Source organism: Ramularia collo-cygni (assembly GCF_900074925.1).
Source record: "Ramularia collo-cygni strain URUG2 genome assembly, contig: RCC_scaffold03, whole genome shotgun sequence".
Taxonomy (NCBI): Eukaryota; Fungi; Ascomycota; class Dothideomycetes; order Mycosphaerellales; family Mycosphaerellaceae; genus Ramularia; species Ramularia collo-cygni.
The window spans coordinates 1,115,412-1,128,899 of record NW_019716257.1 but is presented as its reverse complement, the minus strand read 5'-3'; the positions used below and the strand labels follow the sequence as shown (position 1 = coordinate 1,128,899).

The following is a 13,488-nucleotide window of genomic DNA, read 5'->3' as shown; positions in this document are numbered from 1 at the left end:
ACCACTTACGGCGTCCGGCACTCGGCACTCTTCCTAGTTCCGCTTCCGCTTGCTACAAAGAAATGCCACGACCCAAAATTACGTCTGCATTGCTCATTTTTCTTCTATTGTGTTTACCGCATTTGCCGTGGAGGCATATCCAGTCCAACCCGTTTGCACAAATTATCGACATGGGGACTMAACCGGGCAGAGACGGTTCCTCGCAGGCTAGAAGCCCCTGGTAGAACTGCATCTGTCATTCCAGCGGCTCTTCTTTTATACGTTTGAGACGGAGGATTGCCATCTTTGTGATCGCCAAGGTCCGAGCGTAGTATACCTCGGTCATCGGCTGTCTGCTTGTGATGCACACTTAACCCCAGCTTCACCCCACAAGCTCTGGGTATATACTTGACGTCGCCGTAAGCATTTCACAAACAACTGCTCCCAATAGACGTATCCCATATCAGTCGTCTCATAATCAACAATACCGCAAATATGGCCAACATGAACATGGCATCGAAGAAGAAGGCGCCGGTCTACGTTCTCGGTGTGGGCATGGTAAGCAATGAAAACAGTCTCTCGATGWAGTGGATCAAGATGGAATTGAGGGCAACACACAGGAGAGCAGGATCATCAATCAATATGATTGAGACGATTTAGCCACCCTGGTTGCTCCCTTTACCACCTCTGGCTACTCTGCCTAAAGACGACGTATCCTGTCAATGAAACATCGCTGMCYGTTCTTCTGTAGACCAAGTTCATCAAGCCGAGAGGCAAGGTAAGCGCACATGTGTGAATTGCGTTGGGTACATGATTGCTAACTAAAATTTGGTCCGATAGGTGGACTATACTGAGCTTGGTTTCGAAGCCGGTGTTAAGGCCATGATTGACGCCCAGGTCAACTACGATGAAATGGACGCAGGTGTTGCGTGCTACTGTTACGGCGACTCTACCTGTGGCCAGCGAGTATTCTACCAATTCGGTGAGTTGCTATGACTTATGAATCGAGCATCAAGGGGCATCGACTAACACATCGATACAGGCATGACCCAAATCCCCATCTATAACGTCAACAACAACTGCTCAACTGGATCGACTGGAATCCATATTGGACGAACAATGATCGCAGGTGGCATGGCAGACGCAATTCTCGTTGTTGGATTTGAAAAGATGAACCCAGGATCGCTCCAGTCATATTTCAATGACCGTGCCAATCCAACCGGAACCACCAACGACATGGTGAAGGCTACCAGAGGCTTCACCAACGCCCCGGGAGCCGCGCAGCTCTTCGGAAACGCTGGACGGGAGTACAAGGAGAAGTACGGTGCGAAGAATGAGGATTTCGCAGAGATCGGACGCATCAACCACGAGCATTCCAAGCGCAACCCTTACTCGCAATTCACCGACGAATACACGCTCGAGCAAATCATGGGATCCACCATGATCCACGAGCCACTCACGAAGCTTCAGTGCTGCCCAACCAGCGATGGTGGTGCCGCTGCCGTGCTTGTCTCACAGGCTTTCCTCGATGCCCGTCCACACTTGAAGGACCAGGCCATTCTGATTGCTGGCCAGACCCTTGCAACCGACGCTCCCTCGCTCTTCTCCCGCTCCGCTATCGACCTTATGGGAATCGACATGACCAGATTCGCGGCCAAGACCGCCATGGAGGAGGCCGGCGTTACACCAGAGGATGTCAAGGTGTGCGAGCTCCACGACTGCTTCAGTGCCAATGAGATGATTGTCATCGATGCTCTTGGACTCAGCGCGCCTGGAAAGGCACACGAGATGGTTCGCAAGGGCGACATCACTTACGGTGGCAAGATGGTCATCAACCCTTCAGGAGGTCTTATTTCCAAGGGTCACCCGCTTGGTGCCACCGGTCTCGCACAGTGTTGTGAGCTGATCTGGCATCTGCGAGGCTGGGCCAACAACCGTCTTGTGCCAAACACTACCGTCGCGTTGGCACACAATCTTGGACTGGGAGGCGCTGTTGTCGTCRCCGTCTACAAGCGTGCAGATGGAAAGGCACCCAAGTCGGTCAGCAACGAAGAGGTTGCGAAGAAGAGCGCTTTTGGCTACAACCCTGCTGTTGAGGCCAAGGGATTCACAAAGGCCCAGGCCGACGCTGTCCGCAGCAAGAAGATGCGCAGCGAATGGGCACYCCAGGACATCCAGAAGAAGGTGGAGAGCAGATTTTAGATGTCGTTGAGGAAGTGATGATATGATTCCAGCCATGTAGAATGAAACTAAGTTCTTGTTATGTCAGAGATAGAGTCTTCGTTGTGTCGATCTCATATCAACGTGAGTTGCCCTACACGTGAAACAAATCATGTTCTGACAACCTCCCGCGGCAGTTGTCATGAATGCCTTAGCAGGTCGCTATCGTCAAAGTCTATTTGCCAATGTGGCAGAGGTATAAGCACTTTGATCCTCCCCTCGTCGCGCCGACATGTCTGTAATCCTGCCCACCATTTCGACCTATATCGTCACAGGCTGGTCCAACCCGTCAGCCTTGCCCGAGTTCACCTTCTTGCCGGTCTTTGCAATCTTCTCCAGGACAGTCTGATATGGTAGGGTGGTCGTGACGACTTTGGCGGTCTGGTTTTCAAGGGATACATCGTAGCTTTCAACGCCTGTGAAGGATCATCGTCAGTGCTTGTCGGGGGCTATTGTTGGATTGCCATCACTTCTCCTCACCATCGAGCTTCTTGAGGACCCGGTCAACGGCGCCGGAGCAGCCTCCACAGGTCATGGTGATGTTGAATTCGTAGGTGTGAGACATGCTGTCGTTTGTTTGTTGTTCAATGATTTATCCAGGTGATGCTGTGGATATGAGTAGGGATGGAGAGTAGTGGGCTGGGTTGATGGCAGCGACTGTTGAGAGAGCGAGGAAAATTGGGCCTTTGTGTTTGATAGCWCGCCTTCAATTTAAGTCTGAGAATGGACGGGAACGAATGGAGTGCTCTTGCAGTAGGCAGTTTCGTGTACACAACCTGGAAGCTCTCGAGGTCACGACAGCTGGCCGCGATCTTACCTCACCTGGGCACTATGGATACCTTACATCCATGAAGGGAAACTTGCTCACTCGGCTTGACTGTTCCCCGCGGCGATTGGATTCTCGCGCCACCTTCCCATTCCAGCACGGCGGGGCCTTTTCTTGTGACGGTGACGCAGGCCAGGTAAACAGAATTCCATTCCCGCGGTCGATCAGGAACTTGGCCGAAACACCGACCACGAGGGACAACGTGCAGGCCATGAAACTTCCACCCGCCCTCTAAATGCAACATGCAGAGCGGCAACATCCTCCAGATCCCATTCCGGCGCACGCACAGCTTGCAGCTGTCGGAAGCGATCCGGAACTATATCTCGACCAAGTACGATCAACATCCCGACACGTTTGCACGCGATCTGGAGATTATCGATCACCTGCGCAAAGATGCCGTCAACGCCCTCGAGCCGCATAGTAGCGGTGTCAGGAAGCTGCAGTCGTATGCCGCGCAGTTGGTGTGGATGGGAGGGAAATTCCCCGTCGATGTACGTTACCGAGTGTAGATGTATATGATCGTTGTTGAGGCTCATGATTGTGAAAGATAGGTGCAGACTTCACTTGGTATCCCTCTTTGGGATACCACACCAATCGAGCCCATACCGAGAACAACATCCGTTTCGAGCTCGCCAACGTCCTCTTCAATCTAGCCGCCATGTATTCGCAACTAGCCCTGTCCTCCAATCGAGCAACGACGGACGGCCTCAAGAACGCTGCAAATAACTTTTGCTTCGCTGCTGGTGTCTTCTCCCACCTCAACGACAATGTCATTCCGGACCTCAAAAGTAGTCCGCCGGAGGATATGGACGCTGCCACGCTGGAAGCCCTGAAAGCTTTGATGTTGGCGCAGGCGCAAGAGTGCTTCTGGCAAAAGGCCGTCAAGGACGGAATCAAGGATAGTATTATTGCAAAGTTGGCAGCCAAGGTTAGCGACCTCTACAACGACGCAAACGATTGGTCTGTCAAGTCCGAGAGCGTACGGAGCGAATGGATACACCACATGAACTCGAAGCATCACCACTTTGCCGCAGCCGCTCAATACCGTGCTGCGTGCGATGCATTGGATAAGCGAAAGTACGGGGAGGAAGTTGCAAGGCTACGAGATAGTCTCAGCTGCGTCAACATGGCGTTGGGCGAAGCTAGACATGTCAATAAAGCAGTCTTGGGAGACTTGAACGGTCTCAAGAATCGAGTCTCGGAGGATCTCAAACGAGCAGAGAAGGATAATGATACCATTTATCTTCAGCCTGAGCCTACGAAGAGCGAGCTGWCAGCCTTGGATCGTGCAAGTATGGTACAGGCCAGAGTGCCGAAAGAGGTGTCTGATTCACAAGACTTACTTGGAGATCGGGGCGAATTGGGAAAGCCGCTATTCACCAAACTCGTACCGTACAGTGTGCATGTTGCTGCATCGATCTACGCCGACAGGAGAGACAGGCTCGTCAACAACACCATCATCGCCGAGTTGGAAGCAATGACACAGAGCATTCACGAATTGCTCGCGAGTCTCAATCTTCCGGGGTCCCTACAGGCGCTAGAAAAGCCATTGGGACTACCTCCTGGTCTTGCTAGTCACGCAGAGGAAGTGCGGCAATCCAACGGTGTTCATAGGCTTCACTCAACGATTKCGGATACAGAAAAGATCAAAGCCAACAACCGTATGATGTACCAAGAAGGCATTGCACTCCTCCGGACCGAAGCAAGCGAAGATGAGGCAGCGAGAAGAAAATTTGGAACAGATCGTTGGAATCGTGAAGCGGCGGCAGAAGTTGTTCCGAAGCTTTATCAACAAGTCAATGACATTGAGGCATATCTGAAGCAAGCCGACGGATCTGATAAGATGATCCAACAAAGACTACGGGAGAGTGAGAGTCTCATCCGACTGCTTGGAGGTTCTGACCGGGACTTGGAAGATTATGTGCCGTCAAGTCGACGAGCGACCATGACCGCGAAAGTGGAACGCGAAGCCAATGCACTTCGCGCATCTTTGAACGAGATCAACCGACTTGAGAGTCGGAGACGTAAAAAGGTAGACGCGTTGCGGACCAAGGCCAAAGAGGACGATGTCAATCCGGACCTACTGAAAGAGGCAGCGCGCCTGGAGCGCGAGTTTCCCATGATGCCAGTACAAGCGTCTCAGTTTGAGCCCCTCTTTGATACACGATTGCAAAGATACGATTCAGACCGCAACGACCTCAAAAAGGAAGACATTGAACAGCAGCGTCTTCTGGATCGGGTCACAGAGACGAACAACACCTTCCAGATCACGAAGCGCGGGGACTCATCTTCCAAAGAGCGCGAAACAGCCCTTCAAAGCCTTGAGAATGCATACACAACATACAAAGAGATCATGAGGGATTTGAACAAATCCCGAACCTTCTACAATGAACTCTCAGGAATCACCACTCGCTTTCGAGACGAGTGCCGTAACTTCGTCTATACCAGACGAAATGAAGCGAAGGTCATTGAAGAGGATGTGGAGAGTGCCATGGCGAATCTTCAGCTGAAACAAAGTACCCACGCGCAAAGTCTGCTGAGTGAGAAACGGGCACAGCAACACCATCAGGCTCCCCTTCAACAGCAATCAAGAGTGGTGGACGAACCGCCAATTGCCGCTCCAATGCCGCAGAGGGTTGCTGTTCAGCCGCCTCCTGTTGCTATGGCCAAGAGTCCGCCTGTTTCGGCTACTTGGAAAGAGGGAATGCCTATTGTATTTGGACAGCCGAAGAAGTAGAGAGATCAAGGGGATGACAGTGCCCCACGATGCTATACTTCTCAACCTGAACGTCTTGACTGGATGTAGACGTAACAATATGAGCGGAAGCTTCGACCAGCCTTCACATATCGGACCATGCGTGCAACCTCCATCGCGACTCGTGCAATATCCTGCCTCTACGACCTGTGTCTGGTGGTAAGCGTACATTGAAATATGTCTCGTTGAGCAGGTTTGGTCCTCATACAAACCCTTGCTTTTGCAGATATCCAAACATGAAGAAAATAATGATACATGGTTCTTTCCGCTAAACGTGAATTCTCCCAAATTCTTTATCATCCACAACCCACTAAATAACTCCATTCATCATCTCATCGCGTTAATCATCATAATCTTGAGCTTCCGCGTTCGACACGCCCGCTCCTCACTCTGTTCGTTTCAGCATGGACTCTTTCGAGCCGTCTGCGCTCTGCACTACGCTCTCTGGGTCTTGTGCGCGAAAGGTTCAACCCCATCGACATCCACCAGGACTCTGGGACATCGTCGCGCTGGGCGATCCTCTCTATCACGCGTCGCATGCTATCGAGGTCTTGCACGTCACCGCTCAAGAGAGCTTCCGAGACTTCTCGCTCGCTCCGCAAGCTGGGTGGGCTCACGGGGTGTGGTTGAGGTCCGTCCTGAGATGTTGCGGTATCTACGTCTGGAATGGAAGAGGCCGGTGCTTCGTAGTCCGGCGGAGGCGATGTTGGCGACAGTTGCTGTGTCTGTGATCGGAATACACGAAGGTATTCTTGCGTCTGCTGGTTCGCTGCTTGTATCGCATTGAGCACTTGTTGATTGTAGAGATCCGGGCGAGGGCTGGGAGGTTGCGAACCGGCCATGTCTCGGCTACTACGACTTTCGGGCCTGTCTCTGGCATCATGCGAATCCCGTATACGTCTGCTCACACTGAGCAGCGTGTTAAAGTGATCGATGTTTTCTGGGGCATCCTGCCGGATCTGCATTACACGTCGGCGGCCCTCATCGGTATCCAACGCTTCCTCGATGAGTCTGAACCCAATGTCTACGGATGCAGGTTCCCAGCTATGAGCGAAGCGGTTGCCTTCAGTCTGGTGGAGCTCCTCGTGACGCGCGATGCGTGCACGACCCTCTGGTGTTCGCATCTCGTGATACCACTGACAGAGCCATCAGCAACTTTCTTACGCTGTCTATGCATACGCGCACAAGCAACCTACCATGTCTGACGCGAACGCCTCGGTATTGTACAAATCTTCGTCGGTGCAAGCGAGATCGTCGAGATTTAGGGAAGAGGTGGACTCGGCACGACGTTCTCCGCTTGATGTGCCGCGACTGCGTTCAGAGCTCGAAGCCTCGGGCTCAGGTTCAGTAATCTGAGTGTCAGTAGTCGGAGCATTGAATGATCGACTTGCGGCAGAGCTTGCAAAACTACTGTCGGCGCTGGGCAGCGTCTCGTCGGGTGTAATCGTAGTGCGTATGATCTCCCATCCATCTCCTGGCGTAGGACTGCGATTTCGGTCACCCAAGCCGTTGATCGAAGGCGAACCAATTCGCCATGTCGAGCTCAAGGGATGCGATCTGCGATTTGTATGGGGCTGAGAGACCTCAACGTCTTCAATGAGGGGACCATCCTCGGGTCCGGAAACGTCCAAAGGTGGTGTCGGAAGCGTAAGCCGCCGCGCAGCGTTGTGGTCTGGAGATTGCGGCCGATACTCGTCTTCGTGAAGGCCAGGCGATTGTGCGCCGCGCAGCATTTCGCCAGGGCTCGCTACAATCGCGTATATTGGCACGCTGCGTAGCGTGGGGGACCCGGACGCATCGGCTGGACCATCGGGTTCGCGCCATGAAGCAGACATGGTCGGCTCGTCCGCATCCGTATTATCCACAGCGCGCTCCTGCTCCGCTTGCCGGGCGCGCATTTGGATTTGGCGCAAGTCTGCCCTACTGCGCCGCGCCTCTGTTTCTTGTAGCAACATTCGCGCAGCATAGCGACGGCGATATCTCTCGCTATGACCCTCGTCTGACCCAGCGATCCAGTGGCCCAAACGTCCCGACTCTGGGACGGGTGCAGGAGGGAAAGTGGACCTATCGGCGGCCTCTAGCAAACTCGAGATGGGCGGCACGCCTCTGTCCTCGCCGCGACGCGGGTTGCGCATGCCATTGAAGCCAACAGCTGGCGGCGGCGGCGACCGTTCGAAGCGCGGCGGCAATCCGGTTGCCTCACGCGCAAGTCGTGCACGCGGATGGGCACTATGGCGGCCATGAATCGAGGGACGTCGGCGTATACTCGAGCGTGGACCTGCAGTGCGATCGGGCGGCGGCGCGGACACTTTTTCGCGTGGATCGCGCCAGATGGGAAGACCCATTGCGCCAGGTCGGAGAGCCTCACGCGCGCGCCTTTTGATGGACCAGTCACGGGGGGTAACGCGGCGCGCAAACCGTGGAGTGAAATCCCCTAATCGCAAAGAGTCACGAAGAAACGTGAATGGATGATCGGCGCCGGCACACGATCACGTAGAGGGGAGATTTGGGATTGGTGTGAAGGTGGGAGATGCGGTGATGTTGCTGTAACTGGAGATGTTGGCCGGCACACGGGGAAGACACGGATTGGTGTGGYGCCGGCTCCACGTTTTTGTCGGCAGATGCGACTCAACAAACAAAACCTCATTTCAATGTCATTGTCTCTTATCAGCATTAGCAATAACTATTGCCATCAAGCGCATGCGTCCTGCTTGTTCCATGTGCCTTCGAGATGGCATCCACTTCCAGAATTCTGCGCTCGTTCCTGTACGATGGCTCGTTGGAGTCTTGGACTTCAGGACTCGATACATACAGGCAGGGCTCTCTACCRAATGCATGTAGCCGTCGTGTTTCTATACCGATTGCGCATCCGGTCATGGTCTAGACTCGCATGACAATAGCTAGAGGATGCTCTATCAACACCTCGTCATCTTGTATACGAGGTCATCGTCCATCCAGCCTCACTAGAGCAACCAACGAGTGCTTCATTGACCATCGACCGCAGTTGCCTTTTGAAATTCATTTGTTGCCTTCACGACACGCACTCTTATTGTTTGCAATGCTCTAGCAGGGTCAGCTCCGAGGCCTCAGCGAATTGCTGAGTAGGCGCCGTTCCCAATGACTTTACGGAGTGCATCGACTCCAACATGGTCTGCAGGCGCGACTCCTTGGCTGTCCAAACTCAGAGAGGAACAGCTCTGGCGAACGGTCTCTGGTATTGCAAAGTCGACTCCAAGGAAGAGGTGTTCCAGTCACACTCAAACTTTCCGAGAACAGTGTATGACGGTGTAAAGATCAAGACTGTCAGGTGCAAATCAACGCAATGTTGACGAGATCTCGCAAGCCAGTGGCCACATTGGAGCCTCTTGAAACCGTTTGCCTCCAGCCTCGGCTGCTTTGAGCGAGATGTAATGATCCGGAGAAATGGTATCACGACGAATTTGCATCATTGTGATTGCAAGGGTAGGACAATTCCAGGCTACGGATCGTTGGCCATTGCTGATTCGACGCAGAAGCCTCGTGGATTCGCAATGTACTTACCTCCCCGGTGGAAACGACCGGCGATCGAAGCGTTGCCGTTCTGTCATGCTTAATGTAGTCATCGGGACGTACATGAAAATGTGGTGATGCTAGAAAATGTGGGTCCAAATCTGGGGTAATCCAGATTCACTTCGGCACGATGGCTTAGTTCAGCTCGTGTGCCTGAAGTGAACAGATTGAGTTTCATAGCACAAAGATCTCGTCAGATCGTTACCGAGTACAGAAGCAATGTGGCTTCCAATGTTCGGGGAGCGTTTCTGACTTGCATTCCAAGACGTCAAGGTGATGCTCAGGCGGGCTCCCGAATGAGTCCACCAAGTCCAGATACGTATGCATTGTTCATCTGGATTGGCACCCTGGAGGGTATAATAAGATGTGTCCCAGACCATAAATCTTCTTCTGTTCATCAGCTCCTACGACAACACACCAAACCAATCGACCTCACTCCAAAAACCACAACTTTCGATCTTACCTAGCCAAGATGTCTGATTACAAGCCAACCGGTTCGTTTGAAGCCTCCTCAAGCCACGGACTTGACTAACGGCCCTGTAGAGCATGACGGACTCCGTAAGGATGGCCAGCCTGACAAGCGTGTCGGCACAGGCGGTACGAGTGCATTTCGGGTCATCGTTGAAACATCAGTTGACGTCCTGTAGAGTTTGCCGGAGGCAAAGTTGACCCGGTAGAAGCTGGCAAGAAGGGCGGCCACACGAGCGGCGGCAGCGGCGAGAGCGAGGACAGCGGAAGCAGCGGAGAGAGCAAGGGCCAGTTCGCTGGTGGAAAGGTGAGCGGTGCCAAACTCCTAGATATAAGCTGAGCTGACAGATGGCTGAAGGTTGATCCGGTTGAGGCTGGCAAAAAGGGAGGCAATTCTTGAACTCATCGAGAATGATGAGAGGGCTGGAGCCTCATATCAAGTATAACCCAAGATCATGAGATATGAATCAATGCATCAATTTACAAACTTCGAAACTTCTTCTCGTTTTCGTCATCTGATTCGCGTGTGAGGAGTTTGTCTCCTATTGCCATTTCCAGTCGAAATATCTTCAAGCTGCTGTCGTGAAGGGTCTATCCATTGACGGCACGCCACTAGCTTCCGTGAACATGGCTAAGTCAGACGAGGTGCATCAGAGTCTCAAGGTGCTCAYCGATCGAGTTCGATGACTCCGTTTCGATACGACAGAACCTCCATGCCTCGTCTTTAGGCGTCATGCTCATCACCAGGAACCCCTCTCAACTCTCGAGATCGATACGTGATAACAACGCAATGGGGTCTTCAACCTCCTCGCTTGAAGTCGCGGCATCTGAATCCACGAACCATAAATTGGAGCCGTACGATATGCACAACTCCTCACCTTCCTTCACGTCCCTCAGAGTTCGGTACACGACTACCTCTCGCTCCAAGTCCCTGGTCCAACCGACGTTCTGGTGATCGGTGGAATGATTAAACATGGATCCAAGACCGAGAACTACAGCTTGAGTTTGTATGCTGGAGGTGGTGCCACGTAACGGCCAGTTGTAGGTATAGTGATATAGTGATGTTCTCTCGATATGTTCTGAGTTCTCTTCAACGCCCAGGACGAGGACGGGACTGATGTCGACAACGGTACCCGATGGTACATCAGCTACGGCAAAGACGCCTCTTCCTATGTATGCATGTCAGTCCAACATATCGTGATGGGCTTAAGTTGAGCGGTCTTGCCCTTGGCTGTGTTCTGGACCAAAGCTAGTGCAGGGAATCGTTGCAAGAGCAGCCCATTTGTGTTGTTTCCAGACCCCATCGTGCTCGCGTAAAAGGTGGACAGGAAGCGAGCAGATAATCGTCAGTACTCAGGTCCGAAATTGAAACATTTTCCGGACCATCGCTCAGCCTGAGCTTGATTCACGCAGGCTTCCCACGTCTCTCCGCCCGACGATACAGTATCGACTTTCATCATTGTTCGGCGCTGCATCCGCACTGCATGCAGGATCAATAATTGAAGATCGTCAGTATACACTCGGYATCCATGTTGGAGAAGGCGCCAAACTCAATTACCTTACAGTATGCGACGTCTTGCACAGCTTACCTTGCCCTGATCTTCATATCGTCAACATTGAGGATGAACGGCCTGCATTGAGACTATCCGCCTCGGAGACCTTGGGACTGTGAGGTTCCATTGTCCAACCCTTACGTTGTCGGGTCTACACCACGTGCGAAATCTCCACCCGCATCTTCACAGCTGCAGCTTGCGCCGAGATACGCGTCATGGTCCGCAACGAATTCTGGAGGCTCTCCTCATGGCTCAACGAACCAGATCAGGCACTGTGAGCGGCCCTCACGCGGTATCACTCAAAGTTTTGCGCCTATCTCGAGCTACACTCGCAACACAGACGCCGCTTCCGCAAACTCATTTTGGATCTGGGCTGGACATATCTCCAAAAGCCTCTCTAGCATACCCGAGCGCAGACGCGAAGTCGACGTCGCCGCTGACGCCCCTTCTAACGCTGCCTGCATCTTTTGGGGCTGCTTACGTCGGCGAGACGTTTACATGCACGCTATGCGTGAACAATGAGCTTGTCGAAGGCGACAAGAGCAGGAGCGTGAGCGGGGTGAAGATCACTGCAGAACTGCAGACACCGGCACAGCATGACGGGATATCCCTACAGCTCGAACACAGCTCCGACGCGACAGGAAGCACAGGGGATGATGCTACAGGTCATGAATTGAGTCCTGGCGGGACGCTGCAAAGAACATTACGGCATGAGTTGAAGGACGAAGGGCCGCATGTGTTGGCTGTGACGGTCAGCTATACCGAGACTTTACATACGAGCGAAGGTGGCGCAAGCGGAGGCCGTGCCCGCACATTCCGAAAACTATACCAGTTCGTGTCGCAACAACTAATCGCGGTGCGATCCAAGGTTACCGAAAGGAAGAGACGTGAGACTGAGGGGCATCGACAGTGGGTCTTGGAAGGTCAGATTGAGAACGTTGGAGAGGTCTCCGTGGTGCTCGACAGAGTCTGGCTGAAGGAGCAAGGTGGAATAAGCAGCCAGGCGTTGAACGGTGAGGTAGGACGACACGCAACTGTGCTGAAGCCCCAGGATGTCGAACAGATCATGTTCTTGCTGTCGGAGGACAGTATGGCAGAGCGTGCGGCATCGAGAGTGACGCTTGCGCAGGTACACATTGACTGGAGAAGCGGCATGGGCGAGAAGGGAAGCTTGACAACAGCACCCCTAGCAAGCAGAGGAAGCTGATGGTTGCCGCAAAAGGACGCCCTACAATGGTTCACGCAGCTCCCGATCAGATACGATTAGCAAGTGTCGACATTGGGCGGCTTTGTTCCAGCTTTGCTTTGCAGATCTCATCACCACTACAGCATCAATCTGGCTGGTGAACGAGAGGAATCCACGTTCCTACAGCGTCTTGGCTTATCAAAGTGGAATGCGCGATCTACAGGACTACAACTACAAACTCGGCGAACGGAGATCTGAAAATACAGTCTTTGGATAGATTGAAAGTCTCAAAGGCCTTCTTGAAGGCACCAAAGCACTTTCTACTGGGAGAGACGCTTACTCTGAGACGAAGAGACCTGAATGGAGGACTGGCTTCTCTCTTTCACACTCTGTACTGATTGAGCGGAATGCGCTATGCCCTCGCGCAGTTTGTATCCACCCTGTGACTTCGAACGATTGCGAGACCCGCAATCCGGCATATAGATAGTGTAATTCAGCACCTCGAGACTTTCCACATTTGACCTTCAACAACCTGCTTGGGCTCCCACAGCTCTTCTTCTCGACTGATTCGACGGGACTCGCGGCAGATTTCGGCTCTACCGGCTCACATTCCTGCCATCGGAGACTTGTGGCTCGACGAATTGCGCGACGTTTGGTTCGTGATGTAATGGTGTAACCAAAGGTTTGAGTACGCGCCACGACGCGTCCGAGGGGCTGCTGCAGCGCCCTGTAGCGCCAATGCAAGAGTCAACGCCAGTGGGTTTGTAACTTTGTGGCGTTTCCTTCTCCAGAGGTGGGGGCCGGGTCTTTTCTGAAAGACTTTGATGATAGATTGTTGCACAGCTCACAGCTCACAGCTCACGTCTCATTGCATCTCAATCAACACTAACTTAGTTTCACGTAACGTGGTTTATAAAAAGTAGAATCTGGACTTGCGGTGAGATCAGCTCTG

General features: G+C 52.9%; 6 protein-coding genes; 4 read left to right on the top strand and 2 right to left on the bottom strand.

Moving 5' to 3' along the window:
* Nucleotides 1–474: 474 nt before the first annotated feature.
* On the top strand, nt 475–2,181 carry RCC_02794 (probable non-specific lipid-transfer protein; the record flags this gene model as incomplete). XM_023768087.1 has 4 exons in its annotated part: nt 475–537; nt 731–757; nt 820–961; nt 1,022–2,181. 4 exons carry the CDS (start codon nt 475–477, stop codon nt 2,179–2,181), a joined length of 1,392 nt encoding a protein of 463 aa, XP_023623855.1.
* Nucleotides 2,182–2,460: 279 nt separating this feature from the next.
* RCC_02793 (related to antioxidant protein and metal homeostasis factor) lies at nt 2,461–2,734 on the bottom strand (the record flags this gene model as incomplete). XM_023768086.1 has 2 exons in its annotated part: nt 2,461–2,615; nt 2,680–2,734. The coding sequence occupies 2 exons, from the start codon at nt 2,732–2,734 to the stop codon at nt 2,461–2,463; spliced, it is 210 nt and encodes a 69-aa protein (XP_023623854.1).
* Nucleotides 2,735–3,267: 533 nt separating this feature from the next.
* On the top strand, nt 3,268–5,762 carry RCC_02792 (related to pH signal transduction protein PalA; the record flags this gene model as incomplete). XM_023768085.1 has 2 exons in its annotated part: nt 3,268–3,516; nt 3,573–5,762. The coding sequence occupies 2 exons, from the start codon at nt 3,268–3,270 to the stop codon at nt 5,760–5,762; spliced, it is 2,439 nt and encodes an 812-aa protein (XP_023623853.1).
* Nucleotides 5,763–6,127: 365 nt separating this feature from the next.
* Nucleotides 6,128–8,125, bottom strand: RCC_02791 (uncharacterized protein; the record flags this gene model as incomplete). XM_023768084.1 has 2 exons in its annotated part: nt 6,128–6,916; nt 6,977–8,125. The coding sequence occupies 2 exons, from the start codon at nt 8,123–8,125 to the stop codon at nt 6,128–6,130; spliced, it is 1,938 nt and encodes a 645-aa protein (XP_023623852.1).
* Nucleotides 8,126–9,801: 1,676 nt separating this feature from the next.
* RCC_02790 (uncharacterized protein) lies at nt 9,802–10,197 on the top strand (the record flags this gene model as incomplete). XM_023768083.1 has 4 exons in its annotated part: nt 9,802–9,823; nt 9,873–9,926; nt 9,977–10,104; nt 10,156–10,197. The coding sequence occupies 4 exons, from the start codon at nt 9,802–9,804 to the stop codon at nt 10,195–10,197; spliced, it is 246 nt and encodes an 81-aa protein (XP_023623851.1).
* A 1,400-nt stretch (nt 10,198–11,597) lies between these two features.
* Nucleotides 11,598–12,557, top strand: RCC_02789 (uncharacterized protein; the record flags this gene model as incomplete). The annotated part of the gene is made up of 1 exon (XM_023768082.1): nt 11,598–12,557. One exon carries the CDS (start codon nt 11,598–11,600, stop codon nt 12,555–12,557), a length of 960 nt encoding a protein of 319 aa, XP_023623850.1.
* Nucleotides 12,558–13,488: the final 931 nt, after the last annotated feature.